Source organism: Lolium perenne, chromosome 6 (genome assembly GCF_019359855.2).
Source record: "Lolium perenne isolate Kyuss_39 chromosome 6, Kyuss_2.0, whole genome shotgun sequence".
Lineage (NCBI taxonomy): Eukaryota > Viridiplantae > Streptophyta > Magnoliopsida > Poales > Poaceae > Lolium > Lolium perenne.
The window spans coordinates 30,905,971-30,926,137 of NC_067249.2; the positions used below are offsets into that span (position 1 = coordinate 30,905,971).

The window sequence follows — 20,167 nt, forward strand, 5'->3', positions numbered from 1 at the left end:
CCCCTTAAACATGTTAGTTCAACTATCATGCAATGAGGAAACTTTTAGATGGAATTTGACCGTTTCTGGTTTTTATACTATAATCCATGTATCTTGATTTTCTTAATGGTCACACTGCTTATCTTAAGATGTATATTTGAAAAATTAAGACACCACTTAAGATTATAATTGTTATGTGGTTCCTTCATAGGAAAGAGATTCTTACAAAGGATAACCTCAGCAGAAGAAATTGGCAAGGATGCATTTGGTGTTGTATTTATGATCAAGAGGAGACAATACAACATCTTTTTCTAAGTTGTCCTTTCACAAAAAATTATTTAGAAGATTAATTATATAACTTTTAATATCCTACCTTCAGCTAGTATTACAACATTTTTGGGAATTTGTTAAATGGCGTAGTAAAAAAAAGATAAAGGCCCCATTAAAGTTGGTGTGTATGTTTTATTATGGGCCATATGAAATGTCCGGAATGATTTTATCTTTAACAAAAGAATCTTTCCACCGTTGTTGCAGATTCCGTCTTTGGCTACGCACCGGATCTATATGTGGTAATATCTGCAGCCGGTGGAGGACCGCCAAGCTATCGATATTGGATGGAACCATTTGGTGATGTAGCACGGAATTTTTACAGTCGTTGTGGCTAACTGTCTGAAGGGCAACTAGCATGAAGATGTTAAGGCGCTGATGGATTTTTTTAGGTGGCTTATTCATATGGAGACTTTGAGTGATGCATGAGCTGTAATAATTTGTACTCCCTCCGTGCCTAAAAAAGCTGCGCAGCTAGGTATATAGACACATTTTTGCTATAGATATATTGAGCAGCTTTTTTTTTATGAAGGGAGTAATACTTTTGTAGCAATAAAGTAATAAAATTCGGCATTCACCGATTGATGCAGAGGGCGCTCAGGCTTCTCCTTTCTTGATTTTTTTCGACGGACGATGCATAAATAGACAAAGACAATATGCATGGAAGCTCATCTAAACCAAAATTTATTCAAAAACAAACCAACAAGTTTGATTGATGATCCTGTGAGGGACAATTTTATTAGAAGAGCTAATTGGTAATTCAAACATGGAGCTGCGAATAGATTTGGCCGATGCAACCAGATCCTGATAAAAACATATCAGGATCGAACTAGAAAATCTACCAGGACAAGGCAGAACCAAATCAGATGACCCAGTAGATCATGTCGGACGGGAGAACATACACCTCGGAGCTGTGCTTTACCATGCGCAGCCCGCCATCCTCCTGTTGTTCATCACCGCATCTCTCCACCTCCACGCCAGTGAACACCACGTACTGGTGGGGCGCCTTGGTGCTCTCGAAGATCCTCGAGATGCAGAATCTGGACGATCCCAGATATATGAGGTATGAGTCCACAGGCGACCAACCCAAATCCTTGGGCGGAACAACGTGCTCCCAGGTGGCGCGCACCACCGGCCCCGGCTGTGCCTCGACGTCCACTGCGCACAGGAGGTTTGTGTTGTCACCCCGCTGCGCCTCGACGTCCTCCGAGTACAGGAGGTTCGTGGTGTCACAGGCCTCGCGGCAGCGAGAGGTAGAGGTTAGACCAAACCAGAGCTTGTGCTCAGGGACATACTCGCCGCGGCCACTGAACGGCAGAGCCCAGTCCCCTATCTGGCTCCACAGCCCGCTGCTGGTGTCGAAGGAATACGTGCCCATACCCTCCTTGGTGATCCAGATACTAGACCCGCCCCCTGCCACAGTGTAGGAGCGGATGATGCCGTGGCCAGGATCAAACTCTCTGAACTCGCAGGGAGTTGGAGGTAGAGGACGGCAGAGAAAGCCCTCCTTTTGAGACACAAGCGCTTCCAAGTTGTGGTCGTGGGCGCACGGCACTGGGTCGCACGGCCAACTGGCGATGGTGTTCATGGCGTACAAGTCGCTGCCGCCGCCGACGGTGAGGGAGATGGACCTGCACTTGCTGGTGGTGAAGGTGGGCATGGCGCGGACTTTGTTACCTACGGGGTCGTAGAGGAGGGAGCTGCCCGTCTGGTCCGTGGCCAGCACCTTGTCCCCGCCGAAGAGCATGAAGTCCATCCCGCCAACGCCTCGTGGCAACCAGGGAGGGCAGAAGCTAATGGCGGGAGGAGGCAGGTTGTTGGTGGATGGCGGCGGCGGCTCGGCTGAGGCCGGAGTAGGGAAGAATCGCATCATGTCGATGTTGCGCAGCGAGTATTCTTTTACCGGGGGGTTGTCTCTGAGCACGAGGTGCACGAACCGCCGGAAGGAACTCATCGCCGGCCGATCGATCTGAGGGATTGATCTGAGGAGTTGCTGATCTGACTGTTTTGTTGCCAAAACTGGTTGCTTTATCGCCCTGTTGTGCTCTGCTTTGCACTATTCCTCGACCTTATTATTTGTAATCGAATACTGCCATTCCTTGCCTTCCTTATTGTTTGGATCTATACGAAGTACAGCTTTGATGAGTACGTCTAGTTCTTTCCTTGCAAAATCTTATACACACAGAATTATTTGTGAGTGGAGATCTTACCGGGAGGATAGGGTGATAGATGGGAAGGCGGAGGAAGGGGCGGCTGTTTTTTTCTTTTTGTTCTTCTTTTGCAAATAGAACCCTTACATTAATAGAAACATCGAACATTATAATGCACCCTAATAAAAAATGCAAAAAAATCCTTAAGAGTTAAGATACCCTTCATCTTCAACCTCTCGACCATGTCGATGGCATGCCGCTGCTGCCGCTCCTCCTTGAGTCGGACTGACGTTGTTGGTTGCAGACGGAAAGTCGTCGAACGGGTCAAAAAGACCATATCCGTCCCGGAGACGGAGAAAAAAAAACCGCTGATGAAACTCCATGGAGATACGGAGATCCCCCGGCCAGAAGTTCTCGAGAACCACACCACTCCCACAAGTTTCTCGACGTTGCCGTCGAGATGGGGCTGAAGCCGGGAAGACTTTATTGGAGAAGATGTTGCCGCCGCCACCTGAGCGCCGCCACACCAAAACTTAACCCTAAAACCGAAAAAACAGAGCCCTCCTGCCGACATAGATCGAGATCCACCCGCCTCCATGGCCCGAAGGCCACATAATTGGGGCAAATCGGTGGGCACCGACATGAGGCGCCGAGAACCAAAGTCGCTTCTTGATCGCTTCCTAGATCGCGAGGTTCGGTACTTCTTTCCGGCTGTTTGTTTGTTGGGTAGTAGATATTGGGTTCACCCTCAAGGGTCCATAAGAATATTAGGGGGGTCTTGCTCCGATCCTTGAGGTTTGAGGGTGATTATATAATTTATCATGATTTTTTTTGCGAAACACAGTACAGACGTAGACGCTCACATATACGCACATACACTCGCCTCTATGACGTACGAACGCACACCCTACCCCTATGAGCACCTCCAAGAGACTGGGTCAAAGAAATTTTATCCGACGAATCTTGAGATTGACAAAGCACACGCCTCAATTTCTGGAAATGCACCCCACAACATACACGGACGGACAAAATCCGCACGATCAAGCCCATTTAATAACGGCGGACGCTAGGCGTCGGTGGGCTGATATTTGGCCCAAAATCGGTTGTCCTCCCGGCCATTGGATGGACATCCAACGTCCGAAACCAGATGCAACGCAGTTTTGTAGTTTGATCCTCTGTTCTTGCAAAATCAACCCGCAGTCCTAAGTTCCTTAGAACCAGATGCAACATTTTTTTGCAGTTTGACCCTCTCAGTTCTCGCAAAATCAACCTGCAGTCGTCCTACGTTTCTCCACTTAAACCAAAAGGCTATATAACTTTGACTCTATCTTTCTCAATATTTACAACAAATATGCTACCTTATTACAACAAAAAAAAAGTCACCCATGTATACAAAAAACGGTTAATTATCACAACAAAAATGTCCCAACATCTGTAAAAATAATAATGTTACAGTAAAGTGATTAAACCACCATTTTTCTGCATATCGATTTACAACAAAAAAAATTACCCCACGTCCAAAAAGTATTACTATTACAACAAAAAAGATCGCAAAACATATCAAAAAATAAAATTATAACAAAGTGGTGAAACCAACATTTCTTTTGCTGCAAATTGATTTACAATAAAAGTAGCCAACAAATTCACCAAAAACCGCAGACTAATACAACAAAAATACATATGTTTGCAAAACAGTTTAAAGTGGTCAAGAAATAATTAGTTTACTACAAATCAAATTACAACAAAAAACACTAACTATTTTTTATAGAAGTCACAAACGATTACAATAAAAAAACTTGAACATTAGCCACAAAAATCTAACAAAAATATTATGTATTTTCTGTTAGGAATAAATTAGCTTTAGATTTAGGCTAATCAAGCAGTTAGCAGATTCCTTGAAATATTCCCTATAGCAGTTAGCATATTAGTGTTTTGTCCAATCGCTGTGCATTGTAAAAAGTTGTGTCCCTTCCGAACAGACGCATGTAAAGAAACCGACCTTGTAACCCGACTGTTGGCCTACTATAAATAGCCGCAGTCTCTATCAATAAAGTATTCCATTTGCTTCAATCTCTCTCGCTTCTCTCGTTTCTTCACACGTTATCAGCACGAGCATCTGCCAAAGCAATAGGCTACAGTAGAAGAGACAGAGAAAAGGTGAGTAGAAAATGGCTTTTCTGCCAGAACTCGCTTTTTGCTTCCCTCGGTTTGTGGCCAGGGAACACCGCCGTGGCTATCCTCGCCGGACTTTCTCCCTCGCTGCCACTCGCCGCTGGAACTCCGTCCGTCGCCGCTGGAACTCCGGCCGTCGCCGCTGGAACTCCGGTCGTCGCCGCCCGAACAGGAACGGTGACCTCCGCCACCGCAGGGCACCATATGGTTTCCACCATCGGCGCTACGGTCCTGGTGGTGGCTTCCGCCGCCACCAACGCGGCAACCGCTTGGTTCCCCGCAACAACTGCCATGGCAACCGCTGGACAGAGCGCCGCCACTCCACCGGAGACCCTGGACCAAGCACGGCTGTGCGCCGGGAACATACCCCATTCATGCACCCGGTGGCCGTTGCTGAACCGGTCGTCCTCGATGTGCCGGAGATTGCGGAAGAAGTGGTCGTTGCCGGGAACGAGATTGAGGCCTCTGCCTCCCACGTCACAGCAGATCCTGAAGATCTGATGCCGCCTCTGCCGGCGTTCGTCGTCCCGCCCATGGAATGGCTACTGGGCGGGCCGAGCGTCGGGTGGCTTGTCGACGACCCCGAGCGCGAGTACTCCGATGATGAACTTGAGACTCCGCCGCCGATGATGCGCTACTTCGAGCGACATGGGAACAGGCCGTGCCTCCCGTCCCCGACGCCCCCCGACGAGGAGCCGGAGCACTTCGCTCCGCCGGGCTACGCCTCGGTAACGGAGTTCCTCGAGCCGCCGGCTGCGGCTCCCGTGGACGCGCTCCCGCCGGCGCTCACCACCAACCTCCAGATGGAGATGGAAGGGAACGAGGCCGTGGCAACCGCTCGCGCCCGCGCGCTCGTCCCCGACCTCAACCTCCCAGCAGCAGAAGAAACGGAGGAGGAGAACGAGGACGCGCCGCCGGCGCCGTCCCTTCCCCTCCCCACGCCCTCGCCGGAAGCGCGCGTCATCCTCCGCCGATTCGCCGCAGCCATGGCGGCCCGCCCCGGCGGCATCCGCAGAGGGACTTGGTCCCCAGAGGCCCTCGGCCTCACCAACGGCGTCGCGGAGCTCCGCCTCAACGAGGCCGCCCCTCACCTCCCATCCTCCTCCATGGAGGAACCAGGCCGCCGCTAAATCGCTGGCCACGGGCGCTGGCGCGGTGCTAGCTAGGCAGAGACATCGTGGGGAACGGGAGGAGGAAGATAGGATTCGCTCATCCTCTCGATGCTTTTGACTGCTGGTCCAGTCAAGTGCCGACAAGGCCCGTCGTGTACTGAAAAGGCCTCACGGGCTTATAGTATTTAGGGCATGAGCAATGGTGGCATACACAACTAGCTGCTCCATGTAAAAAAGTTGTAAGAAGCAATATGGTGAATTTTATCTCTCCAATGGAAGCTACAACTTTAGTCAGAAAAAAAAAGAGAAGGGACCCCACAAATATGACACTATGTATCTCTTTCTCTCTCCAAAAAGCATGCTTTTAGGATTGAAGATCCCACTTCTTGAAAAGGAGGCTGCCTCCTCATCCGAACCTACTTTGGACCACCCGAACCTAGCTAAAGGTGTGAAGCAGCACCTCTAGGGCAGTGCATTGGGCATGCCCTTAATTGATTCACATGTCCGCACTAATGTTTCTAGCTGACTTGTAGATCCAACAAGTAGCATATGAATTGTTTTTATTCAGATTAGCAGTATACTGTGTGTAAATACATCTAGACAATATTTTATGTTTACTAGAAGTCACAAGTATGTAATGTGCCATGTTATTAATATATTTTCCTCTAGCATATTATAACATGTTATTTGGTACAACAATTTTATCCCACGCTCTAAATTCATCCGCGTTCAAATTGTTCCTCTAGAACAAATTTGTTGCTTACCAAAATAAATTTCACTATCAAGTAAAATTAATTAAATGCATGATCATACATGCAGGAAAAATGGGTGACATCAGTAAAAAAGAATTTCAAGAACTACAACTTGATGGAAGTAATTATCTATCATGGGCCATGGATATGAAAATAAATTTAAATGGTCGTGGCCTTGGTCCCGTGTTTATCACCCCCCCCCCCCCCCCCCGAAAATGCTCCAGAAATACCCCAAGTGGCAAAGTATGCGGCATTACATTTCATAAGGCACCACCTCCATCCCGATTTAAAAAATGAATATTTGATGGAGGAGGATCCACTAGCTTTATGGAACTCCCTCAAGGAGAGATATGACCAACAAAGAGCGGTTATGTTGCCGGAAGCCGAGAGAGAATGGTCTCTCATAAGGTTTCAGGATTTTAAGTCTGTTGCGGCATATAATTCTGCCGTGCATAAAGTTAACTCCAAACTGAGATTTTGTAATAAGCAAGTTTCAGATGAAGATTTAATAGAGAAAACCTTATGCACTTTCCATCCCTCGATGAGGATATTGCAACAGCAATATCGTCAACACAAATACACGAAGTATTCTGAGCTTATATACACATTACTTCAGGCCGAGAAGCATGATGAACTTCTCATGAAAAATCACAATGCTCGCCCAACGGGTGCCATGCCGATCCCTGAAGCACATGCTAATGCTTATTTTACTAATAAATTCGGAAACCGTAAGAGGAACTTCCGAAAATTCAAGGGAAAGTGGAAAAACAATGGTCAAAAGACCAATGGTCAATTTAAGGGGAAAGGTCATTTCAAGAAAAATGATCAAAATGACAACTCTCAAGTTTGTCAAAGGTGTGGATGTGCGAATCACCGTACAACCAAATGTCATATTCCCAAGCACCTAGTGGATCTATACATGAAGTATGGAGGAAAAGGGAAGCAAGTTCATGGAAATAAGGCTGAAGCTCACTTCAATGCCATTGAAGACAACCCTCAAGCTAGTCCTTCTCAAAGTGCTATTGAAGAATTCAAGCCAAAGGACAACATCATCCTGGATGAAGACATGCTTGTGGACTACACCCAAGATGTTTTTGGAGACCTCAATTGATCTCCTAAACAATTGATGTCACTTAGCTACTCAAATACTACGATGTGTTATATATTGTGTAACAATAAGTAGAATAAAATATTTGAGACTGCATGTATTGTATTATGTGAATCAGACATAATGTTATAATGTATTTATATTTCGAATATGTAATATAAATACTATGTATGTAATTTGATGAATATATGAATAAAATAAATTTATTCTAAAATATTCTCTTTCTATTTTTAGAAATTTACGGGAAAAATCCAATGGAAGAAGAATTATGTTTAGTGGATAGTGCTACTACTAACACAATTTTAAGGGAAACAAAATACTTCCAAACTCTTACAAAGAGAAAGGAAGATGTTATGACTATAACCGGGAGTAACAAAGCAATAATTGGTTCAGGAAGAGCCACATTCACACTCCCTATAGGTACTACTATTGTAATTCAGAATGCACTCTTGTATCCTGAATCAACGCGTACCCTTATAAGTTTCAAAGATATCCGATCAAATGATTTCCATCTTAAAACTGTTAAGATGGATAAGAAAGAATATTTGCTTTTAACAAAAAGCGACGGATATGAGGAACAAACTCTTGAAAAATTCCCTTCATTTTCATCCGGATTATACTTTACATACATCAAACCCGTACCTTTTGTTGCGTACAAAATAATTTTTCAAAATCTTGATAAATTCAAGACTTGGCATGATCGCCTTGGTCATCCTGGAATAGGTATGATGAGAAAAATTATAAGCAATTCTATTGGTCATAATTTACCAATTAAAAGTTTTCCCAAGTCATCAGATTTTGTATGCACCGCATGTGCTACCGGGAAATTAATTATTAGGCCATCCTACCTCAAAGTTAAAAATGAGTCACTTAATTTTCTTGAAAGAATTCAAGGAGATATATGTGGTCCAATACAACCTTTATCTGGACCATTTAGGTACTTTATGGTGCTCATTTATGCATCTACTAGATGGTCACATGTGTGTTTATTATCAACACGTAACCATGCCTTTGCCAAATTAATATCTCAAATTATCAAATTAAGAGCAAATCATCCTGAACACAGGATTAAAACAATAAGAATGGATAATGCGGCTGAATTCAGTTCACGCGCATTCAATGATTATTGTATGGCCTTAGGCATTCATCTAGAACATTCTGTACCTTATGTTCATACTCAAAATGGATTGGCTGAATCTTTAATCAAAAGAGTAAAATTAATTGCTAGACCATTATTGCAAAATTGCAATTTACCAACCTCTTGTTGGGGACATGCGGTTTTACACGCCGCAGATCTGATGCAAATCAGACCAACTGCATATCATGAAACTTCCCCATTTCAAATAGTACGAGGCAATCAGCCAAGTATTTCCCACCTGCGAAAATTCGGTTGCGCTGTATACGTACCGATATCACCACCGCAGCGTACCTCCATGGGCCCCCATAGAAAAATTGGAATCTATGTGGGATATAAATCTCCGTCAATTATAAAATATTTAGAACCCCTAACAGGGGACCTGTTTACAGCCCGGTACGCTGATTCAATTTTTGATGAGGATCATTTCCCGGCATTAGGGGAGAAACAAACCACAAAGAATGCCAGGAAATAGATTGGAATGTAACAGGCATCCAATACTTAGATCCACGTACTAAAGAATCTGAATCTGAAGTTCAGAGAATAATAGATTTGTAACACTTTGCAAATAACTTGCCAGACGCATTTACTGATCACAAAGGTGTCACTAAATCATATATCCCTGCAGTCAATGCACCAGAACGAGTAGAGGTACCAAATAAAACTACTCAACTCCCAATTACAAATAAAAGGGGGAGAAATCTGGTCTCAAGGGAAAAGACTTCTCAAAAGCCACCGCGGAAACAAAGGAAATCTATGACGGTAAATGCAAATCAACCTGAAGTTGATAGACACCAGGATGATGTTCAACATCAAGAACCTAGCATAAATGTGCACACAAATTCTATTGCTGGGACATCGAAACAACCAGACACCATTGTTATGGGAAATCACACGGTGCCTGAAGAAATCAATGAAATTTCCATAAACTATATCGATTCGGGAGAATCATACAATAGAAAGACTACACTTGTCGACACATATTTCTCCTCTAAAATTGCTAAAACCCTTCAACTGGATCCAGAGCCAAAATCTATGAAAGAGTGCCTGAAGCGCTCGGATTGGCCTAAATGGAAGGAGGCAATTGAGGCAGAACTGCGCTCGCTTAATAAAAGAGAGGTATTCTCTAAAGTAATACCTACTCCTCAAAAAGTCTTCCCTATGGGAGCTAAATGGGTTTTCGTTCGAAAAAGGAACGAAAATAATGAGGTGGTGAGATATAAAGCGAGACTAGTAGCACAAGGGTTTACGCAGAGACCCGGTATCGACTACGACGATACATATTCTCCTGTAATGAGTGGAATTACGTTTCGATACTTAATATCATTGGCAGTACAAATGAATTTATCAATGCAGTTAATGGATGTAGTGACCGCATATCTATATGGGTCACTCGATGCGGATATTTATATGAAAGTCCCTGATGGACTTAAAATCCCTAATCCAAATATAAATCGCAACATGTATTGTGTAAAATTACAAAAGTCACTCTATGGCTTAAAGAAGTCGTGTAAAATGTGGTATAACCGGCTTAGTGAGTTCCTTCTTCACAAAGGATACTCAAATAATGATGATTGCCCATGCGTTTTCATAAAGAAATCCTCAAAAGGATTTTGTATCATCTCAGTTTATGTTGATGACCTCAACATCATTGGTAACGCGACAGATATATCTGTAGCACGCAATCATTTAATGACGGAGTTTGAGATGAAGGATTTGGGAAAAACCAAATTCTGCTTAGGTTTACAACTTGAGTATCTTCCCTCAGGAATACTCGTTTATCAGCCCGCATACATTCAGAAAGTTTTGGAAAAATTCAATATGGATAAATCATATCCATCCAAAACACCCATGGTCGTTAGATCCCTTGATATGGAAAAGGATCCTTTTAGACCTAGGGATGATAACGAAGATGTATTGGGACCTGAGTTTCCATACCTTAGTGCGATAGGAGCACTAATGTACCTTGCTAATTGTACTAGGCCAGATATTGCCTTCGCAGTAAATTTACTGGCAAGACATAGTGCAGCTCCAACAAAACGCCATTGGGCTGGAGTGAAGAATATCTTCAGGTATTTACAAGGTACCAAAGATCTTGGTTTATTCTATAAGAAGAATCAAGATATGACTTTGACTGGCTATACTGATGCCGGCTATCTTTCTGATCCCCATAATGCTAGATCACAAACTGGATTTGTATTTTTATTTGGTGGAACTGCTATCTCATGGAAGTCAACTAAACAGACTCTAGTAGCAACTTCCACTAACCACTCTGAAATAATTGCATTATATGAAGCTTCACGTGAGTGTGTATGGCTTCGTAGAGTGATTAACCATATCCAGACCTCATGTGGCATAGGTTCATTAGAATCACCAACTATTATCTATGAAGATAATGTTGCATGTGTTGCTCAAATGCATATGGGATATATTAAAAGTAATATCACAAAACATATTGCTCCAAAGCTGTTCTTTCCTCATGAATTACAGAAAAATGGAGAAATTGATATTTTGCAAACAAAATCATGTGACAATCTTGCAGATTTGTTCACTAAGTCTTTACCAGCAGCTGCATTTCAAAAATGCATTTATGGTATTGGTATGAGACGATTTAGAAATTTGCAAAGTTCAGGGAGGGGAATTTCCCAGGACTGAACTTAGTATTTATGATCCGATAACAATATATTGTATTTTTTCTTATGAGTTCTCCAACGGATTTCTCATATAGGTTTTAATGATACAATTATTATACCAACGGTATATCGGATTCCTATATTCTCCTTTTATTTTTCCACAGGATTTTTGGAGGACATACTTGGATTGAAGAAAATCAAGTTCTTACAAGATTAAGGACTATCAGGACGTTCGCATTCAAGACGCTATGGATTTTGAAAACAGCGTTGTCCAAGGGGGAGTGTTAGGAATAAATTAGCTTTAGATTTAGGCTAATCAAGCAGTTAGCAGATTCCTTGGAATATTCCCTATGGCAGTTAACATACTAGTGTTTTGTCCAATCGCTGTGCATTGTGAAAAGTTGCGTCTCTTCCGAACAGACGCATGTAAAGAAACCGACCTTGTAACCCGACTGTTGGCCTACTATAAATAGCCGCAGTCTCCATCAATAAAGTATTCCATTTGCTTCAATCTCTCTCGCTTCTCTCGTTTCTTCACATTTTCTACAAAAGTTAACAACAAAACCTACGTGGAAGCTATGTTGATGCGCTGATGCGTGGTGCATGTGCTGGAGCCAAAAAATTGTACGTGAATAAAGACGTTGGTACGACGCAACAGTGCAAAGCGTGAGTTATATCGATCTGGACGTACGGCACGAGTTTTCCATGTATCACATGGGGGCCCCACCGCGGAAGGACGCCAGACCCACGACCGATCTTTCCGCCACAATCGGGCGACTGAAACCAAGTGTTTTCCTTTAATAACACCATCTAAATTCTAACAGCTTCACTGGCCTAGTCAATTTTATTTGGCGCGGTTAGCAATTTACTTTGGCCGACAATGCTCTACCCGCACAGGAATATCCCCACACTGTCTTCGCCTCCTCCACGCTCTCAAAACAGTCAGGCCACGCACACCGCCTCCACGATCATAGAAGCGTTGTTGCCGGCCGCAGCACTGTCTTCACCGGTGGCAACATCCACCCGCTGTCGCACGACGGAGGACCAACTATTGTAGAAACTGCGGTTGGCATCCACGTGCTACCCCGGAATCCTATCCACAATCTTGTAAACGCAAGGTAAGAGAACATACTATACCAACCAAGTGACTCCGTGGATTCCACGAAATCCATAAACACAGTTTTTCTTAAGCTCAAGAGCCATTTTCGAAGGACACACATAAAAATTAGAAAGTCCTCATGATGCAAGACCACTTTCTTAGAATCTATGAAAACGTAGTGCGGAAGTTGTAAACCATGTCAAACTTTCATGCTACCTCGCAAAATAAAACAAAAAAAATCCTATGAAAAGAAACCTGGGACACCGAGAGCCAATACATGGGGACTGAGCTAAGATCTAAGAAATTATATTGTTTGTCATTTTTGTTAGATTGACATAAAAAGTAGTTCGTATTAAAAATTTGCACGTTTAAAGTATACATCAATAGTGATATCCCTAGAATTTTATTTCAATTTAAAAAACTTTAAAATATAAATTCTAATTGCTTGAAAATAAATAGCTATATGTAGCTCACGAGACACCTACTGATGCTCATCTAAAAAAAAGATTCGCCGTATCTCCTGACGTACAGTGACGATGACAAGCAAAGGCGCGCCAGTTTGCACTAAAGCTACAAAGCTCATTTCCCATTAGACTACATTCTGTTGCTTCTTTCCTGTGATGGTCACATCTGCAGATTGTGCACAACCAACCATTTGTTTGCAGTGCATGTAGATATTCCAGTTTTCCGTAATAACTACACTGGTACGGCTGTGTGCATCCTACCTATGTAGAGACCAAGTTTATTGCTTATTAAGTAATATAAAGTGTCCATTATAGAAAAAATATGTTCCAGTTTTCCACGTGGAAATATTCTCACTTCTCTAAATGAGCACTGCCAACTCCAAGAGAATAAAGAAGAGGATATTTCTCTTGGGATTTCGTAATCATCTGGTTTTACTAGAGTACACAACATATCAGTGCACACAGTCTCAATCAACCAAAGGACCAGTTGGTGACCATATAATCTTACAGTGGACTGGATAAACAACAATATGCCCTCGAGTCTTTGACAACAAATGCTTAATCAAGTACACATGGTCTCAGCTAGAAGAATGACAGCACAGTGGGAAAAAGGCGGTCGTTACTTGGGTTGCAGTGCCGACTCTTGCAAACAATCTCACCTATCTTTCAGCTCTAGTTCAAATGTACGCAGTTTCTCCCTGATAGGCGAAAGGAATGATATCACATCCTTGGAGATCCGCGACTTGTCATCCCATTCGAGGCTATCAGTAAACCTTACTTCTGCCTGCACCCACGAGGAAATCATTCATGTGACACCATTACCTAATTAAATTATGATGATACTATACTGCACGGTACAGAATAATAGCGATACCTCTAGGTCATCAAGCTCACCAAATGAAAACTCAGGGATGTCTATATGGCCCGTGACCTTCTTCTGCTCCTCCTTGATTAGCCATTCACCTAATTAGCATTACCATGACTGAGTTAGACACGCAAGTAATACAAGGGCTAACAGAAGTGGAACTAAATGAATGGTGCCAAGGGTGACATGATATTTTCTTTACCTTTAAATCTCAAGCTCAATTCATAATTGTACCCTACTCTCTTCTTATTACGGACTGTTACTAGATATGCCTGTTAAAACACGAAGGATATGTTTGGTTAATAAACAACACATAACAGGGTTAATTACCAAAAAAGGTTATTTCCAACGAATAGTTATGAATTTATCAAACTGAACAATTTTGTTGAACACACTTACATCGCCTGAGCATTTGGACACTTCATCAATGGATGCTTTTCCTGTGGAGAAGTCCAATGAACTTAAAGAACCCAGCAAATCCTGTGGCACATATGAGCCAGCAACTATCAGAGAAATTCAAGAGTGGAAACATCAATGTAATGTTTCAGTTGCCTAAAAAACTACCGCACCTTTATCCTACTACTGGCCCATGAATTAAGGTTCTTTTCCTCCCATGTTCCAGCCTGCGAAAGTGCAAACACATCAGAAGATTGCAAATCGGAATTCAGCAGTGTAACCATCACTGATTTGTATCGAAAACTACAACTAGAAAAACAGTGAACTTATGATTGCTACAAAGAAAGCCAAGCTAGAGAACTGCTTGCAGTATCGCCATAGTCTTCCCTAATGATCTTCCAGCTTCAGGTCAAGTGACAGGTATGCCTAGAATATAGCCATCTAAGCAGACTGACAAGATCATTTCCCAGTCTGGAATTGCAGGAGCTGGTGTATATTCTGAATTGGTAATTCGTCCTCAAATAATGGAAGCATTAAGCAAGCTCCAGAGGCTGGTGCAACCTATTCTAGAAAGCCCTTATCTGGTGGCCAGCAGTCTAATAGCAAAGCATAGCTATGCTGAGGCATATATTCCTTGTGCCCCTTCCATGCAAAATGATTTTGGGAAGGGGATCTCGAGATCTGGATATGCAAAATCAAAGCAGAATTTCTAAGGGCCCTCTGCCGTACTGTCTAATTCACCGTCACAAGGAATCGAAGACACCCTGTACAGGGCCAAGCAAATCACCATTCTATTCTATAATAATCCTAATTCAGATGGCAGGTGGGCTGGAGTTCAAACTCGAAACTTCTCAGCTCCAACTATTTATAATGGTCCCTCTAACAAACCTCAGAGCTTTGTAGGTCAAGGCCCTATTAGAACAATAAAATCCCATGGTGGAGGACAGGGGTCTAACTTAAGATCATTGAAGTCATTGCGGGCAGTTGAACAGTATTAGCATACCGTGCAGCAAATGAAATTGGGTCCCATGACGGAACATGTTCTGGATGATCTGCATTGCAAGATATATGCATTCCAGGCTAATCAAGTAACCAAGCTGCTCCATCACCAAAATATTGCGCGTGGTTTCTGCGATTGGTTGAAGCAGCAAACAGGGTTCAAGCATGATGGTCATACCTATACGACAATCCCCCTTCTTGATCAATTTAAAGGCAGAGCACCTGCCTCGTTTAGAAAAAAACATACCTATACGACCATGATAGGCATCCTTGGACAGGCCAGGCAGTTTGGTAAAATGAGAAAACTTCTTGATGAGATGAACACAGTTCACTGCAAGCCAAAGTTGGTCCTCGTTGTGAATCTTGAAAATTTGTCGGAGCTTATGACCAGCCAGGCCATTGTCGCATTTTTTGCAATAGAGCGAAGCAAGAGGGTTCCTTAGGATGCTTGCATATATTGACTTTGTGCATTGCACATGGAAGAATTGCCCTGCAGCATGGCATGGGCAGTTCACTGGGCATTGCCCTGATCCAACCATCATACTCGAAGAGTCGGATAAGAGGATCTATGGTTTTAGCATTCGTAATTTAGGGTGTCTAGCTCCAGCAATGACCTCAATGTCCTGCAGAGAACTCTATTCGAAATACTTGCTGCATTTGTGTAAGACTGCATACCCGGAAAGCAATAAGAGATCTAAATTGGCGGTGTGTCCAGAAGCCACGAGAAATGATTTTGAGGGGGCTTCCGGGGTGTTGTAAGCTCGCTTTGCTATTGTCCTTGGACCTGTTGGGTTTAGGGACCAAATGGTATGGATAACATGTGTCATCTCACACAACTTGATCATAGAGGATGAAAGAGGTCAACAGAGAACTTGTACTTTGACTACAATGGAGCACATGCCCCGCCACAACATCAAGCTGACAGTATGTATCAACGGATCAAGAGCAGGCAAAAGCATGACCAAATCCAAGATGATCTTGTGGAGCAGTTATGATCACCCCATGGGCAATAGTTCATTATGATTTTAGCATATTTTCTTTGGATTATTTATTTACTTCATTTGAACCCTCTATTGTGTTTGAATTTCAAATTCAAAATAATGAATTTGATATGCTGCTAAAATGTGTACATTAGAAATATCAAGGTTTGGATTAATATGTTGCAAAGGTGTAGTTTATGTATTCAAAAGGATGGGTGGTATACCAAAAAAAAAAGATATTCTTTCGGAGTCAAGTTCACGAAAAGTACAAGGTGCAAGCCTCCCAGACACCTCAAATTATTGGGAGTTAAGTTTAAGGAGGTGGTATAGGGAGTTACCAAGTTATAGTGGAAGAACTAGCGATGCTCTTATGTGTACTCCACATCTTATATGAATCAGGAAAATCATAGATTATTACTAGTAACGCACAGGCTATGGCTCCTCTAAGTACACAAGAGAACTAGTAACAGTATAGTCGTAGTAGTTCAAAACCGGATAACCAAAAAAAATTGCCTCCCTGTTAAAAAGATAATCCCTTCACATATTTATTATTATTCTTTTATTCATTATGCACCTTAAAATTTCAGTACGATCTCCAAGTTTCAGTCGAGTGGCACTTATGCCTAGAGTAGAGTACTGCCAAATTCTGTGCTACAAATTTAGTCATCGTTGCGAACATTGGAATTACACCCAAAAAATTCTAGATCAAGTCTTCACAGTAAAGCTGTTACGCTCATTCCACCCAGATAAAACAGTGTGAAAGAGTAATTTGTATGTGTTGCAATGTGCAGCAGCAAACAAATTCCCTGCATAGGATGAATGAACCCGGCAATCCACTGGCAACAAAGAGAGCCAACACGCGCTAGCCTTACAGATTTCCAACACTAAACCTATGAAGTTGATTCATAGCCATCGAATGGGATTTGTGGGTGAATATTATCAAATGTAACATTTACATACGGGGTAGTACTAGAGATCAGATCATAACTCTCCTTAAATTCATTCCCCAATAACAAAAACACCGTAAATTCATTCCCCTAATAACACGCACAGTATCTCCTACACGATTCGACACGGGGACAAGAGTCCGGGTGTAAGCTGACCTGATTCCAAACGGAGCCGAGGGCCTGTGGCGCGTTCCCATTGCCCGTGCCGTTGGCGGCGGCCGCGGCGGCGGCGTCGAGCTTGCGGGGAACGGGGAGCGGTGCGGCGTCGCCGGTGGCCTCCCGCACCCAGTACCTGTACGACGACTTCTGCTCCGCCGCCGCCACGGGCGCGGTCTCCGTCGCCGCCGCCGCCGTCTCCTCCATCACTGGATCGACCCTCGCTCGCTACAGATCTCTCGGCGACGGTTCCCGGAGGATCGAGAGGCTTCTTCCCCGGGAGGAGAGAGGATCGCCGGAATTTGTGGCCGCAGCAAATCGCTCGCGTATGGGGGCGCACCAAAATTGACTCTTTTATTCTCCCCCGAGGAGTGTGCGCTCGTGCTCCTTCCGTAACCCTCGGGAAGGTTCTGGATTCATTCAGGTCTCTCGTTTCTACGCTAACTGACTACTCGTGTGGGGCCTGGTGTCAGAGATAGAGAGATCAATGAGTTCCCAAACAGGGAAATGAATTAGGTGTTCTCAAAAAAGAAAAAACGAATTCCCCCGCAAAAAAAAAAAAAAAAAAAATAACGAATTAGGTCCATCAGGGTCGTCTTTCCTCTCTCTAGTCACGCAAGGAGCGTGACCCTCCCCGAAGCGTCGCTTTGAAGAAACCCACTCCGTCTCTGCCTTCGCCTTCACAATAGATCGGTTCCCCCTCCTCCGGTCGGCCTCGTCGGCGTCAGGAGGAGTGGAAAACCCAATGTATGCGTGGAGTTTTTAATAAGTAGGGATTTCAACAAATTAGATTAGGGTTTGGTAGCCGTCTTCTTGTTGGTCTTCGCTACATTGGAGATGACATCGTCTACAATAAGTGTTCTGCAGTCCTTCGTTGCCAGTCGATTTTGGGTCTTCTCTCCTGGTTGCCGCGAAGAGGATTATCCTTGCAATATTTGTCCCGGCTGCTACGTACTCGATAATGGTGATTCGTACTCTCGACTCTCCAGCTACTTTGATCAGGCTGTACGGTTATTTTTCCCTGATATACCGGTGGTGGTATTCTTGCAGATGTTGATTGACTGCCCTCAATGGTTGCGCGCGTGCACGTAGCTTTAGCATTGCGGCTCAAATTAGAACAATGGAAGAATTTTCGTTGGTATTTTCAAGTCTATGGTTTGATATATGTGTTTGGCTACCTACGCTAACTATCTACTACCGTGGGCCTTGGTGTCAGAGATAGAGAAATCAAAGGGGTTCCCAAACAGGAAAATGAATTAGGTGTTCTCGTAAAAAAACGAATTAGGTTCAGCAGGACATATAGTGCGCACACCCAAAAAGATCGACATGTGTCTAAATTGCATGGTTCCAAATGCGCGATAAAAAATGATCAACCTATGGTTATATGGTCAGATGACGAGGGAGCGGCATCTTGGCGCTTTATAAAAGACATAATAATCTTTTAGTGAAAAGGGCGGCATTTTCCATCGATTGATTTCGTCAATTTTAAGACCCGCCGAACCAGTTTCTTATTTTACTCTCTTGAATGTGCTTATAAAGTTATGTGCACATGCGCGTGTTTAAACGAGCGAGTATATCTATATCTACATATTTTTGAGTGTCTGCGTTTGTGCTATGTTCCGCAAAAAAAACATTTATATACAACCACAAGCAATCGCCGCATATCATATAGGGGTAGTGATCACTAGGTTTAGAGTGCGTTGAAGAACGGCTCAGTTCCCTTTCCACCTTCTCTCTATCCTTCCCTTCCCCGTTGAGAGTTGAGAGTCGAGAGTGTCTCCACCCCCCCCCCCCCCCCACCCCACACCCCGGTGGCCCCTGCTCCCCCGGCGGCGCTGCCATCTAGCGTGGACTGGGGTGGTTGAGACGGCTTGTACATATAGGACTTACGGCGGTTTCCCTGATGTGGGCTTTATACCTATATATTGGAGAAGAGCTCTACATCTTGGTGGCCAGATCTAGGGCGTTTTAGGGTTCTTTGTTCTAATTGTGATGCTCCTTTGGTCGGAGTACACCTGGGCATTCCTCGGGCCGAGCCCGAAAAAGCCCGAACAGAAATTCCCAGGATCGAGCCCGGCCCGGCCCGACCTTCGGGCTTACAAATTAGGCATGAACCCGGCCCGAACTGCCAAAAACCCAGCCCGAACTAGGCTTAAACTGTGTTTTATGCAAGCCTGAGCCCGGCCCGACCGGACCTTCGGGCTCCAAAATCAGGCCTGAACCCGGCCCAATGCGCAAGCCCGACCCGACCCGGCCCGGGATTTCCAGGCCGGGCCGTCCGGACCGGGCTGTCCATGCCCAGCTGTAGGTCGGAGGTGGGAGTAATAAATTGGTGGAATTTTCCAATAAAAGTACTTGACATATGAGTAACAAAAAATTACACTCGAGAGCACCATGTTAGGTGATAGAAAATGATATTTATATTGTTAATACTCCCTCAGATCCATACTATTATTTATCTAAAATGGATGTATCTATAATTAAAATATGTTTAGATACATCTATATTAGTGTAAGTAATATGAATCGAAGGGAATATTATTTTTGTCAAAATTATGTTTTTCATAAGTTATCACAAGGAAAGTACGAGATTTGTAGTGCTTAAAAGGTTAACTTTGGAATATAGGAATAATTATATTTTAGTGTTTTTCAGAAAAAGTTACACAAACATGTATAAATGTACAAAAAAACATGATTGTGCTAGGAATATTTTGATTTCTTTAATAAAATGTATCAGATTTCATCAGGTATGACTATTATGACATGCACCGAGTCTCTGCATAGAACTTCAACTTCTACTGATCCTTGTTTTTCGATCCCAGAAGAATTCAACGTGTCATCACACATAATTCTGTAAAAAATTTACTATGTTCCTCACACTCCATGAACCAAAG

The 20,167-nt window shown here is 43.5% G+C and overlaps 2 protein-coding genes across 2 annotated transcripts; both read right to left on the reverse strand.

The window, feature by feature from the left end:
* Positions 1 to 1,059: 1,059 nt before the first annotated feature.
* Positions 1,060 to 2,260, reverse strand: LOC139831895 (uncharacterized). The gene has a single exon (XM_071821319.1). The coding sequence runs from the start codon at positions 2,258 to 2,260 to the stop codon at positions 1,169 to 1,171; it is 1,092 nt and encodes a 363-aa protein (XP_071677420.1). The 3' UTR covers positions 1,060 to 1,168.
* Positions 2,261 to 13,319: 11,059 nt separating this feature from the next.
* On the reverse strand, positions 13,320 to 17,674 carry LOC127308422 (uncharacterized). Its single transcript, XM_051339246.2, has 6 exons — positions 17,275 to 17,674; positions 14,366 to 14,419; positions 14,196 to 14,276; positions 13,999 to 14,068; positions 13,806 to 13,894; positions 13,320 to 13,715 (listed from the first exon to the last, which is right to left on the reverse strand). The coding sequence occupies exons 1-6, from the start codon at positions 17,479 to 17,481 to the stop codon at positions 13,587 to 13,589; spliced, it is 630 nt and encodes a 209-aa protein (XP_051195206.1). The 5' UTR covers positions 17,482 to 17,674; the 3' UTR covers positions 13,320 to 13,586.
* Positions 17,675 to 20,167: the final 2,493 nt, after the last annotated feature.